Source organism: Hypanus sabinus, chromosome 4 (assembly GCF_030144855.1).
Source record: "Hypanus sabinus isolate sHypSab1 chromosome 4, sHypSab1.hap1, whole genome shotgun sequence".
Taxonomy (NCBI): Eukaryota; Metazoa; Chordata; class Chondrichthyes; order Myliobatiformes; family Dasyatidae; genus Hypanus; species Hypanus sabinus.
This window is the reverse complement of record NC_082709.1, coordinates 94,552,160-94,579,874: the sequence shown is the minus strand read 5'-3', so window position 1 is coordinate 94,579,874 and position 27,715 is coordinate 94,552,160. Positions and strand designations below refer to the sequence as shown.

At 41.6% G+C, this 27,715-nt stretch overlaps 1 protein-coding gene across 4 annotated transcripts in view; it reads left to right on the top strand.

Annotated features, from left to right (window-relative positions):
- Nucleotides 1-27,715, top strand: part of hspbap1 (hspb associated protein 1) — a 328,857-nt gene that overhangs the window by 145,623 nt on the left and 155,519 nt on the right. For all 4 annotated transcript variants that reach the window (XM_059967685.1, XM_059967684.1, XM_059967683.1 and 1 more), the window contains one exon: nucleotides 2,805-2,941. In XM_059967685.1, coding sequence (XP_059823668.1) covers nucleotides 2,805-2,941 — 137 coding nt within the window. The remainder of the gene's footprint in view (nucleotides 1-2,804; nucleotides 2,942-27,715) is intronic.

Genomic DNA, 27,715 nt, shown 5'->3' with positions numbered 1-27,715 from the left:
AATAAAGGAGACTACGGAGCCATGAGGGAAGAGCTGGCCAAAGTTAAATGGGCGGATTCCCTGGCAGGAAAGACAGTGGATCAGCAGTGGCAGATATTCTTGGGGATAATACAAAAGATGCAAAAGCAGTTCATTCCAATGAGAAGGAAGGATTCAAAGAGGGGGAAGGGGCCACTGTGGTTGACAAAGGAAGTCAGAGATTGTATAGCATTAAAGAAAAAGAAGTATGACAGGGCTAAGATGAGTGGGAATACAGATGATTGGGAAAGTTTTAAGGAACAGCAGATCTTAACTAAAAAAGCAGTACGGAGAGAAAAAATCAGGTATGAGCTCAGTCTAGCCAGGAATATAAAAGGGGATAGCAAAAGCTTTTTTAGCTATGTGAAGAGAAAGAAGATAGTTAAGAACAATGTTGGCCCCTTGAAGAATGAATTGGGAGAAATTGTTATGGGAAACAGGGAAATGGCAACAGAATTTAATGCGTACTTTAGATCTGTCTTCACCAGGGAGGACACAAGCAATCTCCCAGATGTATGGATGGGCCAGGGTCATAAGATATCAGAGGAATTGAAACAGATTGACATTAGGAAAGAAACTGTGATGAGTAGACTGATAGGACTGAAGGCTAATAAATCCCCGGGTCCAGATGGTCTGCATCCGAGGGTTCTAAAAGAGGTGGCTCAGGAAATTGCGGATGCTTTGGTAATCATTTTCCAATGTTCCTTAGATTCCGGATCAGTTCCTGATGATTGGAGAGTGGCTAATGTTATCCCACTTTTCAAGAAGGGAGGGAAGGAGAAAACGGAGAACCATCTAACTATCGTTAGCCTAACGTCAGTCGTGGGGAAGATGCTTGAGTCCATTATTAAGGACGAAATAGTGGCCTATCTTGATGGCAGTAATAGGATTAGGCCGAGCCAGCATGGATTTACCAAGGGCAAATCATGCTTGACTAATCTGTGGGAGTTTTTTGAGGGTGTAACAAGGATGTTAGACGAGGGTAAGCCAGTGGATGTAGTTTACCTAGATTTTCAGAAGGCATTCGATAAGGTGCCACATAGGAGATTGGTGAGTAAAATCAGAGCTCATGGCATTGGGGGCAGGGTTTCAACATGGATAGAAAACTGGTTGGCAGATAGAAAGCAAAGGGTAGCAGTGAATGGGTGTTTCTCGGACTGGCTGGAGGTGACTAGTGGGGTACCACAGGGCTCTGTATTGGGACCACAGCTCTTTACGATTTATGTCAACGATGTAGATGAGGGCATTGAAAACTAGTTTGCTGACGATACTAAATTGGGTGGCAGTGTGACATGCGAAGAGGACGTTAGGAGAATACAGGGAGACTTGGATAGGCTGAGTGAGTGGGCAGATACTTGGCAGATGTCATTCAATGTGAATAAATGTGAAGTTATCCACTTTGGAAGCAGGAACAAGAGGGCAGAGTATTGTCTGAACGGTGTAGTTAGGTAAGGGAGAAATGCAAAGAGACCTAGGAGTCCTAGTTCATCAGTCAATGAAGGTGAATGATCAAGTGCAACAGGCAGTGAAGAGGGCAAATGGAATGTTGGCCTTTATTACAAGGGGAATTGAGTACAAGAGCAAGGATGTCCTTTTGCATTTGTACAGGGCCCTGGTGAGACCACACCTGGAATATTGTGTACAGTTTTGGTCTCCAGGTTTAAGGAAGGACATTCTGGCAATTGAGGAAGTGCAGCGTAGATTCACTAGGTTGATTCCTGGGATGGCAGGGCTGTCTTACGCAGAGAGATTGGAGAGATTGGGCTTGTACACACTGGAATTGAGGAGATTGAGAGGGGATCTGATTGAAACGTTTAAGATAATTAAAGGATTTGATAGGATTGAGGCAGGAAATATGTTCCAGATGTTGGGAGAGTCCAGTACCAGAGGGCATGGATTGAGAATAAGAGGTCAGTTATTTAAAACAGAGTTGAGGAAGAGCTTCTTCTCCCAGAGAGTTGTGGAGGTGTGGAATGCACTGCCTCAGAAGACGGTGGAGGCCAATTCTCTGGATGCTTTCAAGAAGGAGCTAGATAGATATCTGATGGATAGGGGAATCAAGGGATATGGGGACAAGGCAGGGACTGGGTATTGATAGTGAATGATCAGCCATGATCTCAGAATGGCGGTGCAGACTCAAGGGGCCGAATGGTCTACTTCTGCACCTATTGTCTATTGTTTATTATATCTGGATTATCACCCTCCATATCCCTCCTATCCATTTATTTATCCAAATGATCATAAATGTTGCAACAAAATTGCATCATTGGAGGCTCATTCCACACTCTCACTACCCTCTGAGTGAAGATGTTCAACCCTTAGGTTCCCCTTAAATATTTCACTCCACCTTTAATGTATGTTCTTTAGTTTGAGTCTCACTCAACTACATTGGAAAATGCCTGCTTTCACCTACCCTACCTATACCCCTCATAATTTTGCATACCTCTGAACAAATTTCCCCTCATTCTCCTCCACTCCAGTGAATAAAGTCCTGAACCATTCAACCTTTCCCTATACCTCAAGTCCCAGCAACATCTTTGTAAGTTTTCTCTGCACTCTATCAATCTGATTAATATATTTCCTGCAGATGTGGCCAGAATTTTCCAAATTTGGCCTTATCAATACCTTATACAACTTCAACATAACATCTAAAGTTCTGTGCTTAGTGGTCTGATTTATGAAGGCTAGTGTGCCAAAAACTTTCTTTATGACCTCTCTTAAGAATTCAGTGAATCGAGATTTGAATAATCACTAAGGCTTCACTGACATGTCCGTTTCTTTAGTAGGATATAATCTGGTCTGACTTTGGGTTCCCTGGGAGAGATGGACGAGACAGCACTTTATGGATTGGCAGTGAAGCAGCCAACACCCCCTGTCACCTTGATTCTTATGGATGCAATCTGGTGTTACAAGTACAAGGAAGGTATAGCTAATTTAATTCAGATCTCTTTTCCCTGTTGAAAATACATTCAGTGGCCACTTTATTAGGTACACCTACACACCTGCTCTTTAGTGCTAACATCTAATCAGCCAATCATGTGACAGCATCTCAATGCATAAAAGTTTGTATATATGGTCAAGCGGTTCATTTCTTGATCAGCCCAAACATCAGAATGGGGAAAAAGTGTGATCTAAGTGACTTTGATTATTGGTACCAGGTGGCTGGTTTGAATATCTCAGAAACTGCTGGCATCGTGGGGTTTTCATCTAAAGGAGTTTCTAGAGTTTACAGAAAATAATGCAAGAAACAAAAAATACATCCACGTGAAGGGCAGTTCTGTGGGTGAAAATGCCTTGTTAGTGAGAAACGTTAAAGGAGACTTGAACAAACCAGACTTGTTCAAGCTGACAGGAAGGCAAGATTAACTCAAATAACCAAGCTTTACACCAGTGGTGTACAAAAAAGCATCTCTGAATGCACATTTGTCAAACCTTGAAACAGATGGTATGTAGCAGCAGGTATGTAGCAGCACATTCCTGTACTTAATAATGTGGCCACTTAAGATGAGAATTATGAATCTGTAAATCTATTTACTTGATATGGGGGGGGGGGAGATATTGGTATGCTTGTCAACACACTTCATCTGTCTAAAGCTGCAGAGTATTATTGATTGGACAGCTAGTCAGCCCTTTAACAGAATTGAGGTTATTGTCAATTATAAAAAAACACAGAAACGTGCCAAATACAGTAAAGATAACTGGCTTGCTTTATTTTTGGTGTGATCTGAATTTTGAAATTGTTCTGTTTAAAGATGTAAAATATACAAGATTTTATTGAAGGTGCACAGAGATCTTTTAAATAAAATAAAGCCAAAGGGAAACATGGATAGGCCAACAAAAGAATGTAATGGTCAGAGTGTCATTATGCATTTGTGATGTCGGAGGTTTAGATTTAGAGTACTGCAAATTTAGAGGATTGCAAATGGTTTTTAAAGAGAAACAATAAATATTTAAAAATGATAAGTTTGAGGAAATGGGGCTGACTTATCAATTCTGTTAGAAAATAGCTCTTGTAATACATTCAGTTGGCTTCTTTCACGCTGCAAGATTTGATGAATCTTGTCCCAAACTTCTATGAGTTTGGGACACAGAAGTAAGGATAATTCATCTCATTGGAATCTGAAACTTCTTTGGATTTTGTCTAACATCTCTTTTATAGAGTAACTTAATTACATATACTGTAGTAGGATGATATTTTTCATTTGATTCACCTGTGAGGCAAGCTCTGTGATGTTCACTTCTCTCAAACAGAAATTTCTTGTCAATTTTACCTTGACTGACATTTTGCCTGACTACCTGTTCTCCCAAAAAAGGTAGATAAGGTTGCCAATGAAACAATGGCTGAAAAGTTATTTAACCACATTGTGCATTCTCTTGCACCTATCTGTTGCACATTGGCTGCTTCACAGTCTTTGTTTGTGTGTAGTTTTTCATTGATTTTATTGTATTTCATTGTTCTACTCTAAACACATACAAGCAAAACAATCTTAGCATAGTATCTGGTGATGTATATATACTTAGATAATAAATTTACTTTGAACTTGAACTATCATCTCCCTTACATTAGTAACACACACAAAATGTTGGAGGAACTCAACAGGTTAGGCAGCATCTATGAAAAGGAGTAAACAGTCAACGTTACCGGCCGAGACCCTTCTTCAGGACTGATGTTCCTGTTTATTGTCCTCCAGCAGCTCTCTCCATCTTCATCCTGCCCTGTACCTCCACTTTTTTTTTTGTAAATTATTTTTGTAATTTGTTCATCATCAAACAAACATTTCCATAAGAGCAAACACGAGGAAATCTGCAGATGCTGGAAATTCAAACAACAATACACACAAAATCCATAAGATGTGTTTCAGATAATAAATATATATCACATAGTCATATATGCCACAAATCTCCACATAATATTTATCTGAGGTATACACTTATAGAAAAGAGGAAAGAAAAAACAAACGAAAGGAGAAAACTATGTACAAGCAAGGAGTGATCTTTTTTTCACAACATATTCATTGATTTGTGAGAATAAAATCAGGCCTAAGAAGTGTTATGTAGTTAAATCATTTTCCCCAGAATGAATCAAATTGCTCCAACTTATGATTAACGGATGCTGTTATCTTCTTCATTTTGCAAGTGTCCGTTGTAATTTCCATTCATGCATTTAAAGTTGGGCTCTCCTGTGATAACCATTTCCTAGTAAGATTCTTTTTACTAGCCACCAACTGTATATTCATTCAATATTTATCTCTTTTCAACCATTCTTGACGGATATACCCAAAATATATGGTCTTACTTTCTAAGGGTATTTCACATTTAAAGATGTCTTGTTGGGCATTGTGTATCCAATAGTCTTTGATAACGGGCATTCCCAGAAAATATGATAATAGTTTGCATTTTGATTTTCACGATTTCTCCAGCAAACAGGCAGGTTACTGTCATAATGGGATTTCTGAGAGGGTGTAATAAAATGTCTAATCAAGTTTTTCCATCCGATCTCCCTCCATTTCTGTTAACTGGCACACTTCCATTGATATCTCCATGTTATTGTCCATTCTTCCTCAGATATAATTAGCCCAACTTCCTTCTCCCGTTTTGTTTTAATGTATGAAGTCCATAAGACCATAAGACAAAGGAGCAGAAGTTGGCCATTCGGCCCATTGAGTCTTCTCCATTTCATCATGAGCTGATCCAATCTCCCTTTTAGTCCCATTCCTCCACCTTCTCACCATAACCTTTGATGCCCTGATTACTCAGATACTTATCAATCTCTGCCTTAAATACACCCAATGACTTGGCCTCCACTGCCGCCCGTGGCAACAAATTCCATAGATTCACCACCCTCTGGCTAAAAAAATTTTTCTGCATCTCTGTTCTGAATGAGCGCCCTGCAATTCTCAAGTCATGTCCTCTCGTACTAGACTCCCCCACCATGGGAAACAACTTTGCCACATCCACTCTGTCCGTGCCTTTCAACATTCGAAATGTTTCTATGTCCCCCTTCATTCTTCTAAACTCCAAGGAGTACAGTCTAAGAGCAGTTAAACGTTCCTCATATGTTAACCTTCTCATTCCTGGAATCATTCTAGTGAATCTTCTCTGAACCCTCTCCAATGTCAGTGCATCCTTTCTTAAATAAGGAGCCCAAAACTGCACACAGTATTCCGTGAGGTCTTACCAGTGCCTTATAGAGCCTCAACATCACATCCCTGCTCCTATACTCTATTCCGCTAGAAACGAATGCCAACATTGCATTTGCCTTCTTCACCACCGACTCAACCTGGAGGTTAACCTTAAGGGTATCCTGCCGAGGATTCCCAAGTTTCATTGTATCTCAGAACTTTGAATTCTCTCCCCATTTAAATAATAGCCTGCCCGTTTATTTCTTCTACCAAAGTGCATGACCGTACACTTTCCGACATTGTAATTCATTTGCCACTTCTTTGCCCATTCCCCCAATCTATTGCAGATTCTCTGTTTTCTCAGCACTACCACCTATCTTTGTATCATCAACAAACTTAGCCACAAAGCCATCTATTCCATAATCCAAATGGTTGATATACAACGTAAAAAGAAGCGGCCCCAACACGGACCCCTGTGGAACACCACTGGTAACTGGCAGCCAACCAGAATGGGATCCCTTTATTCCCATTCTCTGTTTCCTGTTCAACTAGTGCTCTATCCATGTATGTACCTTTCCCATAATTCCATGGGCTCTTGTTTAGCAGCCTCATATGCGGCACCTTGTCAAAGGCCTTCTGAAAATCCAAATATACAACATCCACTGCATCTCCCTTGTCTAGCCTACCTCTAATTTCCTCAAAAAATTACACTAGGTTTGTCAGGCAGGATTTTCCTTTAGGAAAACCATGCTGAGTTCTGCCTATCTTGTCATTTGCCTCCAGGTACTCCGTAACCTCATCTTTGACAATCAACTCCAACAACTTCCCAACCACTGATGTCAAGCTAACAGGTCTATAATTACCTTTTTGTTTCCATGCCCCCTTCTTAAATAGCGGAGTGACATTAGCAATCTTTCAGTCCTCCGGAACCAGGCCAGAATCTATCGACTTTTGAAAGATCATTGCTAATGCCTCCACAATCTCCACTGCTACTTCCTTTAGAACATGAGGGTGCATTCAATCTGCTTCAAGAGATTTATCTACCCTTAGACTATTCAGCTTCCTGAGTACTTTCTCTGTCGTAATTGTGACTGCACATATTTCTCTTCCCTAACACCCTTGAATGTCCGGTATATTGCTGATGTTTTCCTCAGTGAAGACTGATGCAAAATACTCATTCAGTTCCTCTGCCATCTCCTTATCTCCCATTACAATTTCTCCAGCGTCATTTTCTATCGGTCCTATATCTACTTTCACCTGTCTTTTACTCTTTATATACTTGAAAAAGCTTTTAGCATCCTCTTTGATATTATTTGCTAGCTTCCTTTCATAGTTCATCTTTTCCCTCTTAATGACCTTCTTAGTTTCCTTTTGTAAGCTTTTAAAAACTTCCCAATCCTCTTTCTTCCCACTGATTTTTCCTTCCTTGTATGCCTTCTGCTTTGCTTTTACTTTGGCTTTGACTTCTCTTGTCAACCACGGTTGCATCCTTTTTCCATTCAAAAATTTCTTCTTCTTTGGAATATATCTGTCTTGCACCTTCCTCACTTCTCACATAAACTTCAGCCACTGCTGCTCTACCGTCCTTCCCGCTAGTGTCCCTTTTCAGTCAACCTTGGCCAGTTCCTCTCTCATGCCACTGTACTTTCCTTTACTCCACTGAAATACCATCACATCGGATTTCGGCTTCTCTTTCTCATATTTCACAGTGAACTCAATCATGTTGTGATCACTGCCTCCTAAGGGTTCCTTCACTTCCCTCTGTCTAATCACCTCTGGTTCATTACACAATACCCAATCCAGTACAGCTGATCCCCTAGTGGACTCAACAACAAGCTGTTCTAAAAAGCCATCTCGTAGACATTCTACAAATTCTCACTCTTGAGATCCAGTGCCGACCTGATTTTCCCAATCCACTCGCATGTTAAAATCCCCTACAATTATATTAACACTGCACTTCTGGCAAGCCTTTTCTATTTCCTGTTGTAATTTGTAGTCCACTTCACTGCAGCTGTTTGGAGGCCTGTAGATAACTGCCATCAGGGTCCTTTTACCCTTGCGATTTCTTAGCTCAACCCATAAAGATTCTGTACCTTCCGATCCTATGTCAACTCTTTCTAATGATTTAATATAATTTCTTATCATTAAAGCAACACCATCCCCTCTACCTACCTGCCTATCTTTCCGATACACCGTGTATCCTTGGACGTTCAGCTCCCAGAGACATGCATCCTTTAGCCACGTCTCAGTGATGGCCACAATATCGTACCTACTAATCTGTAACTGTAACTGTAACAAGATCATCCACCTTATTCCTTATGCTGCATGCATTTAAGTATAACACCACAGTATTTAGTACTTTTTGCATTGATTGCACTGCAACTTATCCCAATGGATCCAAATTTGCTCCATCACCTGCCTGTCCTTCCTGACATCCTTACTGCTCACTACCTTAGTTCTATTTCTGTTTTCCCTCTCCTCCGCCCCATCATTCCGATTCCCATCCCACTGCCAAATTAGTTTAAACCCTCCTAACAGCTCTATTAAATCTTCCCGCCAGGGCATTGGTCCCCCTAGGATTCAAGTGTAACCCGTCCTTTTTGTACAGGTCGCACCTGCCCCAAAAGAGGTCCCAATGATCCAGAAACTTGAATCCCTGCCCCCGCTCCAATCCCTCAGCCATGCATTTGTCCTCCACCTCATTCCATTCCTACTCTCACTGTCATGTGGCACAGGCAGTAATCCGGAGATTACTACCTTTGCGGTCCTTCTTCTCAACTGCCTTCCTAACTCCCTATATTCTCCTTTCAGGACCTCTTCCCTTTTCCTACCTATGTCATTGGTACGTATATGTACCACAACCTCTGGCTCCTCACCCTCCCACTTCAGCATATCTTGGACTTGATCAGAAACATCCCGACCCTGGCACCAGAGAGGCAAACTACCATCCGGGTCTCCTGATTGTGTACACAGAATTGCCTATCTGACCCCCTAACTATCGAGTCCCCTATTGCTACTGCCTTCCTCTTCCTTTCCCTACCCTTCTGAGTTGCAGGGCCGGACTCTGTGCCAGAGGCACGGCCACTGTGGCTTCCCCCAGGTAGGCTGTCCCCCCCAACAGTACTCAAACAGGAGTACTTACTGTCAAGGGGTACAGACACTGGGGTGCTCTCTAGTACCTGACTCTTCCCCTTCCCCCTCCTAACCATGACCCACCTGTTTGCCTCCCGTGGCCCTGGTGTGACCACCTGCCTGTAACTCCTCTCTATCAACTCCTCACTGTCCCTGACCAGACGAAGGCCATTGAGCTGCAGCTCCAGTTCCCTAACACGGTCCCTTAGGAGCTGCAGCTTGGCGCACCTGGTGCAGATGTGAACATCTGGGATGCTAGGAGAATCCAGGACCTCCCACATCCGACATCGAGAACAACAAGCTACCCTCACACTCATACTTCCCCTTTCCTCAAATGACAGGAAAAACTGAAACCTAAACCTACCTTGCCTCACCCGCTTCTGCCTAAGCCCGTATAGTCGAATGTGTTTTAAGATTTGACAAATCCTTATACACGCTTGAAATGATTCTACTACCGTTATCTGAATTGTATGCTTTTCTAAATAGCTCTATCAAGCATTTTCTTGCCTTGGTTATATTCTTAACCGTCCTATTAACATATTGTTGTCTCTGTAAATACCGATAAACTGTTACTCCTTTAGCTGCCCAGTCCTTAAATCTAGCATCCAGTTTATTTGGCGTAAAATCCAAGTCATGTGCTCATCATTTAAGAATTGCAATATCTCCCTCTAGTTTATATTCTTTTATAATAGTTTTCCATATTTTAAGAATCTATTTCACCCATGGGTTATCAATAGCATTTATGTACCTTTGTAGGTTGTTTTCAGCCAAAATTGCCTGTATAGGGATGGGAAGTACCCGCTCCTCAATGTTTTTCCATTGAGCATCATATGATGGGTGTGCAACATATCACAGCTCTCAACTGTGCTGCAAAATAATAATCTCTGAGAGATGGTAGGCCCCATCTGCCCTTTCCCTTGGCTAATTACAAAGTTTTGAGATGAACTCTAGGCCTTTCACCTTGCCAAATATATCTCAATAACATTTTCTTCCATTCATTGAATTGATTTTGATTAATCTCTTGGTAGGGTCTGAAAGAGATATAACAGTCTGGGCAGTATATTCATTTTAATCATTTTAATACATTCAATCCTTGAACTGAGACTCAAAAAAGGAATTAGGTTTCATAGAACACTATGGATTCCTGTCACAGTATGTTGACAGACCGACTATGGGGAATGCCATACTAGATCTAGTATTAGGTAACGAACTGGGACAGGTCACAGATCTATCAGTGGGTGAGCATATGGGGGACAGTGATCACCGCTCCCTGACCTTTAGCATTATCATGCAAAAGGATAGAATCAGAGAGGATAGGAAAATTTTTAATGGGGGAAGGGCAAATTATGAGGTTATAAGGCTAGAACTTGCGGGTGTGAATTGGGATGATGTTTTTGCGGGGAAATGTACTATGGACATGTGGTCGATGTTTAAGGATCTCTTGCAGGATGTTAGGGATAAATTTGTCCCGGTGAGGAAGATAAAGAATGGTAGGGTGAAGGAGCCATGGGTGACAAGTGAAGTGGAAAATCTAGTCAGGTGGAAGAAGACAGCATACATGAGGTTTAGGAAGCAAGGATCAAATGGGTCTATTGAGGAATATAGGGTAGCAAGAAAGGAGCTTAAGAAGGGGCTGAGAAGAGCAGGAAGGGGGCATGAGAAGGCCTTGGCGAGTAGGGTAAAGGAAAACCCCAAGGCATTCTTCAATTATGTGAAGAACAGAAGAATGACAGGAGTGAAGGTAGGACTGATTAGAGATAAAAGTGGGAAGATGTGCCTGGAGACTGTGGAAGTGAGCGAGGTCCTCAATGAATACTTCTCTTCGATATTCACCACTGAGAGGGAACCTGATGACAGTGAGGACAATATGAGTGAGGTTGATGTTCTGGAGCATGTTGATATTAAGGGAGAGGAGGTGTTGGAGTTGTTAAAATACATTAGGACGGTTAAGTCCCCAGGGCCTGTTGGAATATTCCCCAGGCTGCTCCATGAGACAAGGGAAGAGATTGCTGAACCTCTGGCTAGGATCTTTATGCCCTCATTGTCCACGGGAATGGTACCAGAGGATTGGAGGGAGGCAAATGTTGTCCCCTTGTTCAAAAAAGGTAGTAGGGATAGTCCAGGTAACTATAGACCAGTGAGTCTTACGTCTGTGGTGGGAAAGCTGTTGGAAAAGATTCTTAGAGATAAGATCTATGGGCATTTAGAAAATCATGGTCTGATTAGGGACAGTCAGCAGGGCTTTGTGAAGGGCAGATCGTGCCTAACAAGCCTGATAGAGTTCTTTGAGGAGGTGACCAGGCAAATAGATGGGGGTAGTGCGGTGGATGTGATCTGTATAGATTTTAGTAAGGCATTTGACAAGGTTCCACACAGTAGGCTTATTCAGAAATTCTGAAGAGATGGGATCCAGGGATGTTTGGCCAGATGGATTCAGAATTGGCTTGCCTGCAGAAGGCAGAGAGTCGTGGTGGAGGGAGTACATTCAGATTGGAGGGTTGTGACTAGTGGTGTCCCACAAGGATCTGTTCTGGGACCTCTACTTTGGTGATTTTTATTAACGACCTGGATGTGGGGTTAAAAGGGTGGGTTGGCAAGTTTGCAGACAACACAAAGGTTGGTGGTATTGTAGATAATGTAGAGGATTGTCAAAGATTGCAGAGAGACATTGATAGGATGCAGAAGTGGGCTGAGAAGTGGTAGATGGAGTTCGACCCGGAGAAGTGTGAAGTGGTACACTTTGGAAGGACAAACTCCAAGGCAGAGTATAAAGTAAATGGCAGGGTACTTGGTAGTGTGGAGGAGCAGAGGGATCTGGGGGTACATGTCCACAGATCCCTGAAAATTGCCTCACAGGTAGATAGGGTAGTTAAGAAAGCTTATGGGGTGTTAGCTTTCATAAGTAGAGGGATAGTGTTTAAGAGACGCGATGTAATGATGCAGCTCTATAAAACTAGTTAGGCCACATTTGGAGTACTCTGTCCAGGTTTGGTCACTTCAGTATAGGAAGGATGTGGAAGCACTGGAAAGGGTACAGAGGTGATTTACCAGGATGCTGCCTGGCTCAGAGAGTATGGATTATGATCAGAAATTAAGAGAGCTAGGGCTTTACTCTTTGGAGAGAAGGAGGATGAGAGGAGACATGATAGAGGTGTACAAGATATTAAAAGAAATAGACAGAATGGACAGCCAGCACCTCTTCCCCAGGGCACCACTGCTCAGTACAAGAGGACATGGCTTTAAGGTAAGGGGAGGGAAGTTGAAGGGGGATATTAGAGGAAGGTTTTTCACTCAGAGAGTGGTTGGTGCGTGGAATGCACTGCCTGAGTCAGTGGTGGAGGCAGATACACTAGTGAAGTTTAAGAGACTACTAGACAGGTATATGGAGGAATTTAAGGTAGGGGGTTATATGGGAGGCAGTGTTTGAGAGTTGGCACAACATTGTGGGCCAAAGGGCCTGTACTGTGCTGTACTGTTCTATATACAGAATGGGGACCAGAATAATGAGTTACCCCTTCTGTTGAAGAAAAGGTCACTCCATGTATTAATTAGACCAACATCCTCAAAAAGTATATTAACTTTCTTATGTAAGGATTTTGTTTCATTGATTTTTCCATTGCAAACCTCGACGCTCTGCAATTTGCCTACCAGAGCAACAGGTCAACGGCAGATGCCATCTCTCTGGCACTACATTCCGCCTTAGAACACCTGGAGAATAAAGACGCATATGTAAGACTCCTTTTCATTGACTACAGCTCTGCCTTTAATACCATCATTCCAAATAAACTGATTCCTAAGCTCCGGAACCTGGGTCTCAGCACTCAGATCTGCAGCTGGATCTTCAACTTCCTCACAGACAGGATCCAGGCTGTAACAATAGGGCTCAAACTATCCTCTACAATCACTCTGAGCACCGGTGCCCCACAAGGCTGTTTACTCAGCCCCCTTGTGTACTCACTGTCCACCCATGATTGTGTAGCCAAGTTTCCATTGAACACAATATATAAGTTTGCTGATAACACCACAATTCTAGGCTGTATCTCAGGTAATGATGAGTTTGAGTACAGAAAGGAAATTAAGAGCCCGGTGATATGGTGCGAAGACAGTAATCTATCCCTCAACGTCAGCAAGACGAAGGAATCGGTTGTTGACTTCAGAAGGAGTAGCGGACCACACGACCCCATCTACACGGTGGTGCACAGGTGGCAAAGGTCAAAATCTGTAAGTTCCTCGGAGTCAATATCACAAATGATCTGACTTGTTCCAACCAACCAGAGTTCACTGCCAAGAAGGCCCACCAGCGTCTTTACTTCCTGAGGAAGCTGAAGAGATTTGGCCTATCCCTTAAAACCCTCACTTTTTTTTAGATGCACCGTAGAAAGCATTCTTCTAGGGTGCTTCACAACCTGTTATGGACGTTGTCCTGTCCAAGACTGGAAGAAGCTACAGAAGATCGTGAACACAGCCCGGCACATCACACAAACCAATCTTCCCTCCTTGGACTTACTTTACATCGCATGCCGTCGGAGCAGTTCTGCCAGGATAATCAAGGACATGACCCACCCAGCCAACACACTTTTTGTCCTTCTTCCCTCCAGGAGAAGGTTCAGAAGCTTGAAGACTCGTGCGGCCAGATTTGGGAGCAGCTTCTTTCCTACAGTGATAAGACTGTTGAATGGATCCTGACACAGATCTGGACCATACCTTCCAAATATCCGGACCTGTCTCTCTTTTTTTTTTGCACTACCTTGCTTTCTCTTTTCTTTTTTTTATGATTTATAATTAAAATTTTTATTATACTTACTTTCAATTTGTACTGCAGGGAGTGCGAAGCACAGAATCAAATATTGATGTGATGATTGTACGCTCTAGTATCAATTGTTTGGCGACAATAAAGTATTAGAAATTTAAGTATTAGAAATTTTCTACTGGAAGAGTCTGACTTTTGTTGTAATTGTAAATTTAAGTCTCCCCATGTATCAAGTGACCTTCTGTTTCCATTACCATAATATTAGTAATTTTCTGAAAGAAACTAATATCACTTCCTGGGGGTGCATATATATTCAATAGAGTAACTGAATTTCCGTCTATATTCCCCCTTACCAGAATACATCTGCCCTCCTTATCTCCCATTTTGAATACTTTTTCAACATTTAGCTTGCTTGAGATAAGAATAACAACTCCTCTCCTATGTCCTGATTTTTATGAGGAGAAAAACAAATTAGTGAAACCCATTCTCTTTAGTTTTCCATGCTCATTATCACTTAAGTGAGTTTCCTGTAAATATACTACATGGGCTTGTTTTTTTTTCATTTTGGATAGAATTCTACAACGTTTAATTGGATTTAACAGCCTATTGACATTAAAAGAAATGAATTTTACTTTGTCCTTAGCCATGTGTATTTATCTGTCAATATATCATTGACATTAGCAGAATAAAACTTAATCGATCTACTCCCTGAACAAAGAAAAACCAAGAAACGCAAATAATTTTGAAAAAGGCAATGAAGCTATGATTCCAAGGCTGAGGTCTCTAGTAGATGATCCAGGGTTGAGCTAGAGGAAATGTCTAGCTGTGGGGGATAGCCCCTCCTACCTGTGAGTTGAGGTCCTCCATTGCAGTACCCATAAAAGTAAGTGAACAAATCTATATCTTTTACACAGAAAAGATTTCCCTGTGTATTCTTCTCATATATGTATATTCTCATTTAGGTGGGAAAAAAGAAGTGAATGAATGAATAAAAAAAGATTAATTGACTGATATAAAATCCACATTATAATAAGTATTTTTTGAGATAGGTATAGCACCATCTATTTTTGCTTCCATTCAGCTTATCAACATTCTTAAAGTTAGCCAAACCTTATGGCTCTTCTGGAGGGGGTGAAGGCTGTCTTCGGAAAACTCACAGTCTCTTCCTGATATACTTCTCACACCCTCCTCCCATCCCCTGCTTTCTCGATTCTCTCAGTATTTCCCCAGCAGAGCGTGATAACAGCTCAGCCAGGCTTTCCCTCGGTTTGATCACGCTGACGGGCAACCCTCTGATCTTCATGTCTGTAATTGCCTCTTCCACTGTCTGATATAGTCGCATCCCATCTTCATAAAACACTCGAAGTTTAGCAGGGTATGGAGTTTGGAATCTAATCTTTCCTTGCTTTCATATTCGCTTTACTTCAGAGTATTCTTTATGTTTCTGGAGGACCGCTGGCAGTAATCTTGATCAAAATATATTATTATATTATATACCCGTCCAAAAACACCCTCTTCTTACCCCAGGCCCTTTGTAGAATCTCCGCCTTGGTATTGTATCGAAGGAATCTAATTACTATTGAGCGTGGCTTATCTTCTCTGTCTCCAGTAGGCCTCAGGGCAAGCGTACAATGTGCCCTCTCTATTTCAAGCTGCATAGTCGAAGGAATCTCTAGTGCATCCCGCAGCGACTTTCGTACAAACTCTGTCATAGATAAACCCTCCCGCTCCTTCAGGAATATTGTATATCCTGATATTTTTCCGCCATGAGCTTCCCTCCTGGTCAAGCAGTTTACTTACTTGTTGATTTAATATTTTTATTGTCTTACTTAGTATCTGTTCCACGTTTTGCATGTGATCTTCCACCTTCTCAATTCGTCTTTCTGCCACCATATCTTTTGATTGACGTTAGTGAGCTCTGACTTGATATCATTTAGTTGCTGTTTACATCTTTTTGGAACTCATGTATCTCTTCCAGAATTTTTATCATATTTGCCGCTTCTCTTGAACAAGGCCCATTGTCAGCCTCGCTACCACACATTTGGGTAGGAGAGCCGCTCGCTGCACCCCTCTTGTCCACAGGCTCTACAGTGATGCTTTTTTTGTCTCCTTTCTTTTTCCCCATTCTTGCCCCCCTTATCAATTCAGATGTTTTCGAAAGATCTTATATTTGATGGATTAACAGAGCAAAATATGCGTTTTTCTGGAGGAGCTATTGACTTAAGCTGCCATTCTGGACGATGACATCACTGGAACCTTTCTTTTCCATTTTTAATTGTCTGTCTCTATCATCCACCTGCATCTTTATCCCAATTCCAAACCTCTCATCATGCTCCTCTACTTTGCTCTATCTACTCTTTATCTTTCACTGCTCTTCAGACTCCTATTTCACCATTCCTCCTCTCCTCTTTATGCTGGCTATCTTCCCCCTCCACGATGTCCTGATATGAAGTTTTGACACAAAGCATCAACAGTTCCTTTCCCCTCACAGGTCCTGCTTGACCCATAGAGTTCTTCCAGCAGAGTACTTGGATCTACCAAAAGGAAGTGCTTTGAGAGTTTGGTCTTTGTTGAGGAGGGACAGGAATCTGGTCTAATTTGCCTACTGTTACAACAGGTCAACAGTAGACACCATTTCATTGGCTTTTCACTCAGTATACGGTAGTATATAGTGACATATGTGTACTTTGATAATAAATGAACTTTGACTTTGTCTTTTGCTCCAGGGGAGCATACTCCATTGATCTCCTTCTCACAGCTGCCAACACTTAGCCTGCCAGATGCAGTCCATGTGGCAATGGGACATGTGACCAAACACAGAACATTCTTTTAGTTACAGAGAAAGTTGCTGCTCAGTGAGAAGGAATGTGCAAGAGTATTTCCAGGTATTCAAAGGGACTAACTGCTGAAGATCACTGTGTGCAGGCTAGGTGTTCTTTGCTCAGAGCACTGTCAGAGAAATTTGGAATTGTAACACACCTCTGTGTTTAATCTGCCTGTTCTTGCGGCTGGAGGAGTAAGGGATTTGGGTGACACGCACAAAATGCTGCGGGAACTCAGTCAGGCAGCATCTTTGGAGGCAATTAAACAGTCAACATTTTTAGGCTGACACCCTTCAGAAGGATTGAAAAGGAAGTGACAGAAGTCAGAATAAGAAGAAGTACATGTAAGAGTCTTACCCTTAATAGTGGACTCTCTCTTTACATCTGTTTAAGAAGGGCATAGGGTAATCCAGGAAATCATAGGCCAATGAGCTTTTAATTAGTGGTAGGGAAATTACTGGAGAAATTTTTTAGGAACAGGATTTAATTGCATTTAAAAAAATATTGACTTATTAGGGGTAGTCGATATGGCATTATGTGGGGAAGATCTTGACTCACACATCAGATTGAGGTTCTAGCAGAAGTAATGAAGATGATTAGGGCAGAGGATGTTGTGTACATTGACAGTTAAATTACTGGTCCCTTGTAGTTATGTCCCTTGCTGAGCCCCTCCCACTAACATCCTAGCATCTACCCTGTCAAGCCCACTTCAGATCTTAGTTATTGGAATAAGATCACACCTTATTATATCTTTGGGAAAAAAGTCACCCTTCCTCAACAGAAAGGTATACTAATCTAGATTGTAGTACCTTTTGGTAGGATACATGAAAAGTAGCTAGGGTTATGGATAATCCGAGGTAATTTCTAAATGCTCGGATGTTCGGCACAGCATTGTGGGCCGAAGGGCCTGTATTGTGCTGTAGGTTTCCTTTGTTTCTATATGCTCTCATCCCAGGAATTAGTCTGGTGAATCTCCTTTGTGGTGCCTGTAATGTTACTCTACTTCTATGTATGTAAGGGGACCAAAACTGTGCACAGTATTTCAGGTGAAGCCTCACGAACACCCTGTATAATTATAATTTTTAAACTCCAACCCTTTGCAATGAAGGCCAAATGCAGTTTGTCTTTTTTAACTACTTGTTGGCATTGCTTGCTAACTTTCTGTGAATTGTGCATTAGGATATCTAGACCCCTTTGTACTTCACTCATTTTCAGTTTCTCTCTTATTTAGATAATCTGTAATGTCTCTTACCGAAGTCCAAGATCTCTCACCTCCCTATGTTAAACTCCATTTGCCAGTCTTTTGCACACTCGATTTATTAATATCAAAATTGCAGTATCCATATCACAACCTGCCCTTCAACTTGACTTCATGTGTTTAGTAAATTTGGAAGCCTTGCATCCTGTTCCTTCCAGCAGCTCATTTATGAAAATAATAAACAAATACACACCAACATCATTTTGAAATTTTTGAATTTTGCCATGGATTAATGGCTGGTGTAAACATTGGTTCCACAAAAATCAGGAATTGAATTGCTTGACAGGTGCCAAGACCCCAGAAATGGATGCAATATTGCCATAATTCAGGCTAAACAGATATTTCTGATTCAAATCACATTTATTATCAAAGAATGTATCAATTATACACCTCAAAATTTGCCTGCTTATAAGCAGCCACAAAGCAAGAAGCTCAAATAATATTAAAGAAGATGAAAATCCACTGCACAGAGAAAGAGAGTGAAAATTCATTCTGCTAGCAATAGAAGCAAACCAACAGCATCCTGAACAAGACTGAGTCCCAGAGCAGCTTGTTAGGCCTCAGTCCCCAGTTTTCACACTAGCAGGGCAGAAATGCAGAGCAGCCAGATCAATTCACAGCCTTGGCATCTAAGAGAAAGGAATAAACATTTGCTGGAGAGTGAGAGTGAGCGAAATCAGCCTGACTCTTGCCTCTGTACCTGACATTTGGATTTCCTGTCTATCTGTGTTGGCATTTAAGTTATCCAAAAACTGAGTAGTGCCAAGTTCCAAGACCCGGATCTAAGCACCCTGAGCCTGGGCCACCTTGCCATTCTCGATCTCACCAAATTGGCTCGGCACTTGGAGTGATCTAACCTCGCACCGGGTTAGGAGGATGGGCATGGAAACTCTGACTCCTTCAAATGGCTTACTCCATCTCCGGCAGTGATATGAACTCTGTCTGCTTTCCCAGCTTGAACATGTTGTGCCTCGGAATGCCCCAGCGCAGCTCATTCCCCGAACCAGCCTCCTCACTGACTGTGGTGCTAATTCACCACAGTTTGCTTCATGAAAGATGTTATAACTAATATTTTTAATCAAATCTCTTGCCTTATGATTTACCAGTAAGCTGTCACACATCTTCAGGAGCTGCAAGCACACATTGATCATGTTTTTAAGAATTGTATGAAGCAATGTCTAATTCTATAACTTTATTATAAATTTTATTATGTAAGTTTTGGCATTTTTCTTTTCACTATTTTCACTAATTTTTGTAAGTTTAATTTTGACACACCTAATAAACACCCTAGCGCCAAAGTGCTAAGTGATTCCAGCCATTTTTTCCTTGGTCATAACCCATGTGTCTAACAGTCACAGGAACGTACAGTGTAGTATGCTATTTGCATCAAGTCAAATGAGCGACGATTTGCTGGGTAACCACGCTCTGGTGCCAACATAGCATCCCCACAACTTATTCTAACCCATACGTCTTTTGGATGTGGGAGGAAGCTTGAATGCCTGGTGGAAACCCACGTGGCAATTACAGACAGCAGCAGGAATTGATCATTAGTGCTGTAAAGTGATGTGCTAACTGCTGCACTACCACGCCACCTCTGTACCTTGCAATGGCAGTGGTTACATTACGCACAATGCAGCTATGTTATGCATCATGTTCATCATAATTTTCTTCAGCCATCTTGGTACCAAATCTTTCGGTGCTAGTTCCACACAAGTCTAAATTCTGAACTACATAACTTCCTTGTCATCTCCAGGCTTGGCTGATTATTGAAGTGAATGTTCTGGACTTGCACTGTGCTTTATCTGAAGAAATGCCTCTTGAAATCACTCCTGATCAATTGCTCTAATTTCACATTATGCTTCCTTGTTCTGAAATCTATCATCTCAGGGGATGGACTTGCTCCATCTGCAGTAAAACAGCTTAATTAGGCCACCCATTAATCTTTACGTATTCAAGAAAGTACAATCCATTAATATTATTGATTACAATTACTGTGTTAATCCTTGAAGAAAATAGAGGTATTAGGAAGAGAGATTCTCTGGTTACTGAAGTAAGATATTTCTATTCCAGTAGTTGGGCCAGTTTTGCCTAGTTTTGGGTGGGGTTGAATTAGTGGTGTTAAGTCTGCAAGGCTTATGAAAACACAAGAAAGTCTGCAGATGCTGGAAATCCAAAGCAACACACACAAAATGCTGGAGGATTTCAGCAGATCAGGCAGCGTCTATGGAAATGAATAAACAGTCTACATTTTGGGCCAAGAACTTTCTTTTGGACTGTAAAGGAAGGGGGAAAATGCCTGAATAAGAAGTGAGAAGGAGGTGGAAGAGTACAAGCTGTTAGGTGAAACCAGGTTGCGGGGGGGGGGGGGGGGGGGTGAAGTAAGAAAATGGCAGGTGATAGTGAAAAAAGTAATCCAACAGGAAGAAACCTGATCAGAAAAATTTGATAAGGCGAGGACAGTGGATCATGAAGAAAGTGAAGGAGGAAGGGCACCAGAGGGAAGAGTAGTGGCATGGTAGCGGTTAACATATCATTTTTCAGCAGTAGTGACAAGGGTTTATTTCCCGCTGCTGTCTGTAAGGAGTTTGTGTGTTCTCTCCATTACTATGCGGGTTCCTCTGTGTGCTCTGGTTTCCTCTCACATTCTAAAGGTGTATAGGTTAATCTATGCAAGATTTTTATATCAGTATGTGAAATTAAGAAATAGGCTTTTTTAACTTAGTACAGTGCAGCAATAAAGGGTTAATTAATCTTGAAGGAGCCCCAAGAAAAAATGAATATAATATGAAAAATGTTTAAATTAACTTTAAAAGTGGTGCAGTTCAATCTAAAGCCAGGAATTTCTGACTATACAAAGGAAATTGCGAAAGTATGAAGGGCAAATTACCTGAGAAAGATTTTAAAGCTAAGCAATGGCAATTAAAGAAATAATGCATGGTTTGTTGCAAATACATTTCATTAATGCACAAAGTCACAACAGGGAAAGTGGCCAACCATGGACAACCAAGGAATTAAAGTTAGGTTGTCAGCTGACAGTTTGTTTCCAGAGATGGAGACAGAGAGATTGAGAAAGGGGAGGGAGATGTCAGAGATGGACCAAGTACATCTCCCTCCCCTTTCTCAACCTCTCTGGAGACTGTTAATCGACATCTTTTATAAACCTAACATTATCTTGACTATACCTCTTCCCACCTTATCGCCTGCTATTCTCTTTTCTCAGTTTCTTCACCTCCACTACAACTCTTCCCAGGACGTGGCTTTCATTTCCAGGACATCAGAGATATCCTTCTCCTTTAAAGAACAGGATTTCCCTCCATCAGTATTGTGTTTTCATAAGCCTTGCAGACTTAACACCAGTAATTCAACCCTACCCAAAACTAGGCAAAACTGGCCCAACCACAGGAATAGAAATATCTTACTTCAGTAACCAGAGAATCTCTCTTCCTAATATCTTTATTTTCTTCAAGGATTAACACAGCATACTATCGATGCTGTCCTCACCTACATCTCCTCCATTTCCTGTACATCTGCACTCACCCCATCTTCCTGCCTTCCTTACCTACCCCTGTCATCCTCCATATTTATCACATTGTCCTCTGCAACTTCCGCTATCTCCAAAGGGATTCCACACTAAACATATCTTTACCTCCCCCGTACCCCGCTTTCCACAGGGATCATTCCTTCTGCTATTCCCTTGTCCTTTCATTCTTCCCCACTAAGCTACCAACAGGCACTTGTCCCTGCAAACGGCCTAAGTAGTACCCCTGCCCATATACCTCCCCCCTCACCTCTATTCAGGGACCCAAACAGTCCTTCCGGGTGAGGCAACACTTCACCTGTGAATCTGCTGGGGTGTTTACTGTATCCAGTGCTCCTGATGTAGCTCCCTCTACATTGGTGAGACCCATCACAAATTGGGGGACCGCTTCGTCAAGCACATCCACACCATCTGCCACAAATGAGACTTCCCAGTGGCCAAACATTTGTATTTTGACTCCCATTCACATTCCAAGATGAGGGTGGAGGAGCATGCCATATTCCATCTGGGTACCCTCCATTCTAATGGCATGAATATCAATTTTGCCTTCTGGAGACCTAAATTCTACCCCCTCACCATTCCCCACTCTAACCTTTCACTTCTTCTCACCTGTCTGTTACTTTCCCTGGATCCTCTCATGCTTCCCTTTCTCCTATTTTCCACTCTCCTCTCCTAACAGGTTCGTTCTTCTTCAGCCCTTGACTTTTCCCACCTGGCTTCACTGATCACCTTCTATCTAGCCTCTGTCGCATCCCCTACCTTTCTATTCTGACATCTTCCCCTTTCATTCTCAGTCCTGAAGAAGATCTCAGCACAAAACATCGGCTGTTTACTCTTTTCTGTAGCTGCTGCCTGACCTACTGAGTTCCACTAGCATTGTGTGTATGCTACTCTGGATTTCCAGCATCTGTAGAATCTCTTATGTTTACCTCGGAATTGATAAAGAAAGGGAAAATAGAATACAGAGTAAACTAGCAAGAACAAAACAAAGCATCTAAAAATCTCTGTAATATGTATAAAGGAAAAGATGAGAGTGCAGCCTCACAGATTGAGATGGAGTTTATAACAGGGAATAAGGAAATGGTGCAGATATGTTGTGCCTGTCTTCAGCTGCCAGAAATACTGGAAAATCAGGAGTTCAATGCAAGGGAGAAAATAAAATACATTTAGTATGAGAAAAGAAGTATCACCAGAGCAACTGGACCTTAAAACCTGATAAATCACACAGCCTAACAATTTTCATCCCAGGGTTTTGCAAGAGCCATCTGTGGAGATAGTAGCTGCTTACAAATAAATGATCATGCTGATTAATCTAGTGGTATTCTCTGAGGGTGTACTTAGTCGAATAGATAATGGAAAACCTATAAATGTGCATTTGGATTATCAAAAAGCTTTCAGAAGGATCTCACACAGCAAGTTGGTGAATAGTTTAGAGCACATGGGGGCAATATAGTCCTATGAATTGACAGTAAGCGGAAAAAAACAGGAAGAACATATGGATCATTTTCAGATCTACCACTTGGAGCTCAGTTCTTCAAAGATTACATTGATGATTTGGCCAAGGGGACTATTAGTATTGTTTCAAGGTTTGCTGATGACATAAAATTAACTGAAAATCTAAGTAGTGATGAGATAGGCTGAGTGAGTGGAGAACAGCCACCACATAATGTGTGAAAAATTGTGAGGCTATTCACTGTGGGAGAAAAAAAAAAGAAAAGTTGACTTCTTTCAAAAGACTGAGGGTGTAATATTATTGAAAGCTAACTTGTAGGTATAGCAGATGGTTGGTAAAGCATGTGCCTCTAGTGCTGGAGGATTTGGGTACAAATGTGCAAATCTATTCTAACAATTAAATAGGTTAAACTACACCTGGAGTACTGTGCACAGGTTTAATCTCCTTGCCATAACTAGTGCAATCACGGAGTCAAGTACTAGATTCTCCTAAGTGTTATCTGTTGGTGGCTGCAAAGGCTGATCCAGGATCCACATATACTGGTGCAGTGTGGGCAACAGGAAGAGGTAGCTATGGTTAGTGGCTGGATCTTTTAGTTGTTCATTCTCTCCTTCCTGTGTATACTTAAGGCAAAGGTTCATGTTGGTCAGGGCAAGAGGTGATATGGGGGAAGGCAGAAGATTGGGGTTGAGAGTAAAAAAGAATCAGCCATGATAAAATGACAGAACAGACTCGATGATCCAAATGGCCCAATATTTCTCCTATATCCTATGGTCTGTGGTCTTTCATAGCTGTCGTGTGTTCTCTGTGGCATTGTGGATCAAGATACATTGTATAGAGGGAATGCAGTAAAAATTCACCAAAGAGGCAGGAAAAACTAACTATTGACATCACCCACCCAGCAAATTGCCTTTCCCGAAAGCTTCCTTCTGGAAAGCACTCTCGGACTATTAAACAAAACTCAAGCAGTTAATACAATCAACCATTCTAGTTAGCCATCCACCCCCCTTTATCTATTGCTGCAGTCAGTGCACTATACTGTAACCACTTTAAACCATTTTTATAATGCTGTTTAAATTGTAAATACTTCCTGGTGTGTATGCACATTTTATTCCATAGTTTAATCTCTATGTTTATTTACACTCAGCAGTCACTTTATTAACCATCTCATGTTTAATAAAGTGGACACTGAATATATGTTCATAGTTGTGCTATAACAATTACAGCACGGAAACAGGCCATCTTGGCCCTTCTAATCTGTGCTGAATGCTTACCCTCACCTGGTCCCACCAACCTGCACTCAGCCCATCCACTTTAAGGTTTCTTGTGTTGCACGTTCAGAGATGCTCTCTGCACACCACTGTTGTAATGGATGGTTGTTGGAGTTTCTGTCTCTTCCTGCCAGCTTGAGCCAGACCGGCCATTCTCCTCTAACCTCTCTCAAGGCATTTTCTCCCACAGAATTATCACTCACTGGATGCTTTTTGTTTTTTGCAATATTCTCTGTAAACTCTGGAGACCGTTGTGCTTGAAAATCCCAGGAGATCAGCAGTTTCTGAGATACTCAAACCACCCCATCTGGTACCAACAATTATTCCACAATTAAAGTCAACTAAATTAAAGTCAACTAAATCACATTTCTACCTCAGTCTGATATTGAGTTTAAACAACAGCTGAACCTTTTGACCATGTCTGCATGCTTTTATGCTTTGAGTTGCTGCCACGTGATTAGTGGATGCATTAACAAACAGGTGTATAGGTATGCCTAATAAAGTGGTCACTGGGTGTATATTTTTTTTATTATGCACTAGATCCCTTCTCTTTATTCTTATAGTTTTCCAGTAGAAGTAGTAGAGGCAGGTTCAATATTGTCATTTAAAAAAAATTGGATAGGTATATGGACAGGAAAGGAATGGAGGGTTATGGGCTGAGTGCAGGTCAGTGGGACTAGGTGAGAGTAAGCGTTCAGCACAGACTAGAAGGGCCAAGATGGTCTGTTTCCGTGCTGTAATTGTTATATGGTTATAATTGTTGAATGTTGTTTTGTTTCATGTTGCACCAGCACATCACAGCAAATTCCGAATACGAGTGTCGTCGTCGTGGCAATCCCTTTAGGTCAAGGATGATGTTCTTCGTTCTGTTGATCTATTTATGGGCTCTGAAGCGGCTTATGAGTCCAATCTCGGCTTTGAAAGTTCTTTCACATTCAGGACAGGTAGTTCCAGATGGCAGATTGGACTTTGGTTGTTGCTGCCTCTCTTTCCATTTTCTTCTCTTTTCTTCTAATTCTGCACATCTGTTGGCTTTGAAAGTTGCTGTTCCTTCTCGGATGATGGCTTGTCAGAGTTTCCTGTCCTTGGCATTGGTTTCCCAATTGTTGATGTCGATGTTACATTTCTTCTGTTGGCTTTTAAGACGTCTTTGAATCTCTTGTGTTGTCCGTCTCTTTTACATTTGCCTCCTTTAAGCTGGGAGTAGAAGATTTGTTTCGGCAGACATTTGTCTTTCATCCGAACAACATGACAGCTCCATCTTAGTTCATTCTTGATGACGCAGGCTTCAATGCTTGTTGCTTTTGCTTTATTTAGCACACTGACATTGGTTCTTCTATCTTCCCAACTGATATTTAAGATCTTTCGAAGGCAGCATTAATCGAACTTTTCAAGTGTCTTTAGATGTTGTCGGTATGTTGTCCAGATTTCTGATGCATACAGGAGTGTTGCGATTACCATGGCTTTGTACACTAAGATTTTAGTGTCTGTTCGGATCTCACGATCATGGAAGACTCTTGTTTAGAGACATCCAAAAGCTGTTCCAGCGCATTTAAGATCTTGTTGGATCTCGTCTCTAAGGTCGACATTCGAGGAGAGGTGACTTTCAAGATACGGAAAGTGGTCCACGTTTTCCAGTGTTATTTCGCCAAGTTGAATTGATGGTTCTATCCAATTTGTCTCAGTTGGTGACGGTTGGTAGATGATCTGAGTCTTCTTGGAATTGATGGTAAGTCCAAGTTTTGTGTAAGTATGGTTGAAGGCAGTCAGAATCTGTTGTAGGTGGTTTTCTGAAAGAGCTGCGACACTGTTGTCATCTGCGTATTGGAACTCGATGAGGGAACTTGTGGATGTCTTGTTTCTGGATTTGAGACAAGCAAGATTGAAAAGTCTGCCATCTGTTCTGTAGACAATTTTGATTCCTGGGGGTAGGTCATCCTTGATAATGTGGATGATTGTCGCATATAAGATGGTGAACAAAGTTGGGGCAATCACGCATCCCTGTTTTACTCCTGATCTAACTTGAAAAGGTTCACAGTTACTGTTGCTGACCATGACTGTGGCAAGCATGCCATCGTGGAGGAGTCTCAGGATTCGAATATAGTTTTCAGGGCATCCATAGGTAGATAGGACATCCCGTTGGAGTTCCCTCGATACCGAGTAAGAGGCTTTGGTGAGGACAATGAATGCCATGTATAAAGGTTGAAGTTGTTTTTCTTGTAGTTGTCGCATTGTGAAGATCATGTCGATTGCTCCACATGATGGTCTAAAACCAGCTTGTGTCCCTGGAAGGATCTTCTCGGCTAAAGGCTTGAGCTGGTTGTTCATGATGCAGGTGAGGATCTTTCCTGCTGTTGCTAACAGGGAAATTCCACGATAGTTTCCGCATTCAGATCGATCGCCTTTCCTTTCGTAGATGGTAACGATTTCTGAGTCTCTAAAGTCTGCTGGTACATCTTCATTTTTCCAGATCTTGATGAGAAGTTGATGCAGTTGATAATGAAGGGGGTTACCTCCAATTTTGTAGACCTCGGCTGGTATTACATCAAGTCCAGCGGCCTTGTTGTTTTTTAAGGTTTTGATGGTTTCCTTGACTTTTTTAAGTGTTGGTAGTTTGCTTAGGGAGTCATCAACGGGCTGTTTTGGAATGTTGTTAATCACATTCCTGTCAACTGAGATGGTTTGATTTAGAAGATCTTCAAAGTGCTATCTCCATCTAGAATTGATGTCAACATTGCTCTTCAGGATGGTTGAACCATCTTTGCTTTTGAGAGGGGCTTGACCGTGAGTGGATGGGCCAAAAGTAGCTTTAGTTGCATTGAAACAGCCTCGAGTGTCGTTGGCGTCTGCTAGTTGTTGGATTTCCTGAGCTTTCTTCCTCCACCATTGGTTTTTCAGGTTTCGGGTGCTCTTCTGGACTTCAGCCTTGCATTCCTGATAGTGTTTCCTTTTGGTAGCCGATTGTTGGTCATTTTGTAAGGTAATGAAAGCTTTTCTCTTTTCATCGATGAGTTGTTGGAGTATTTTGTCATTATCATCGAACCAATCCTGATGTTTTTTCCATCTTGAACCCAATTGTTTCTTTGCAGGAGGTGATGATAACATTCTTCAATTGATTCCAGTGTTCTACAGATGGTGGGATTTGTTGTTAAAGATTGTTGTTCTTGAAGATTTTGTTGGAACTTCTGTACATGGTTGATGTCTTGAATGATGTCAATATTAAATTTCTTAATAGCGTTCTGATTTTGGTGTTTCCTTTTGGGCCGAATCTTCATTCTCATGCTGGATGAGATGAGTCGATGGTCTGTCCAGCACTCATTGGCACCAGTAACAGCTCTTGTTATCGGTACA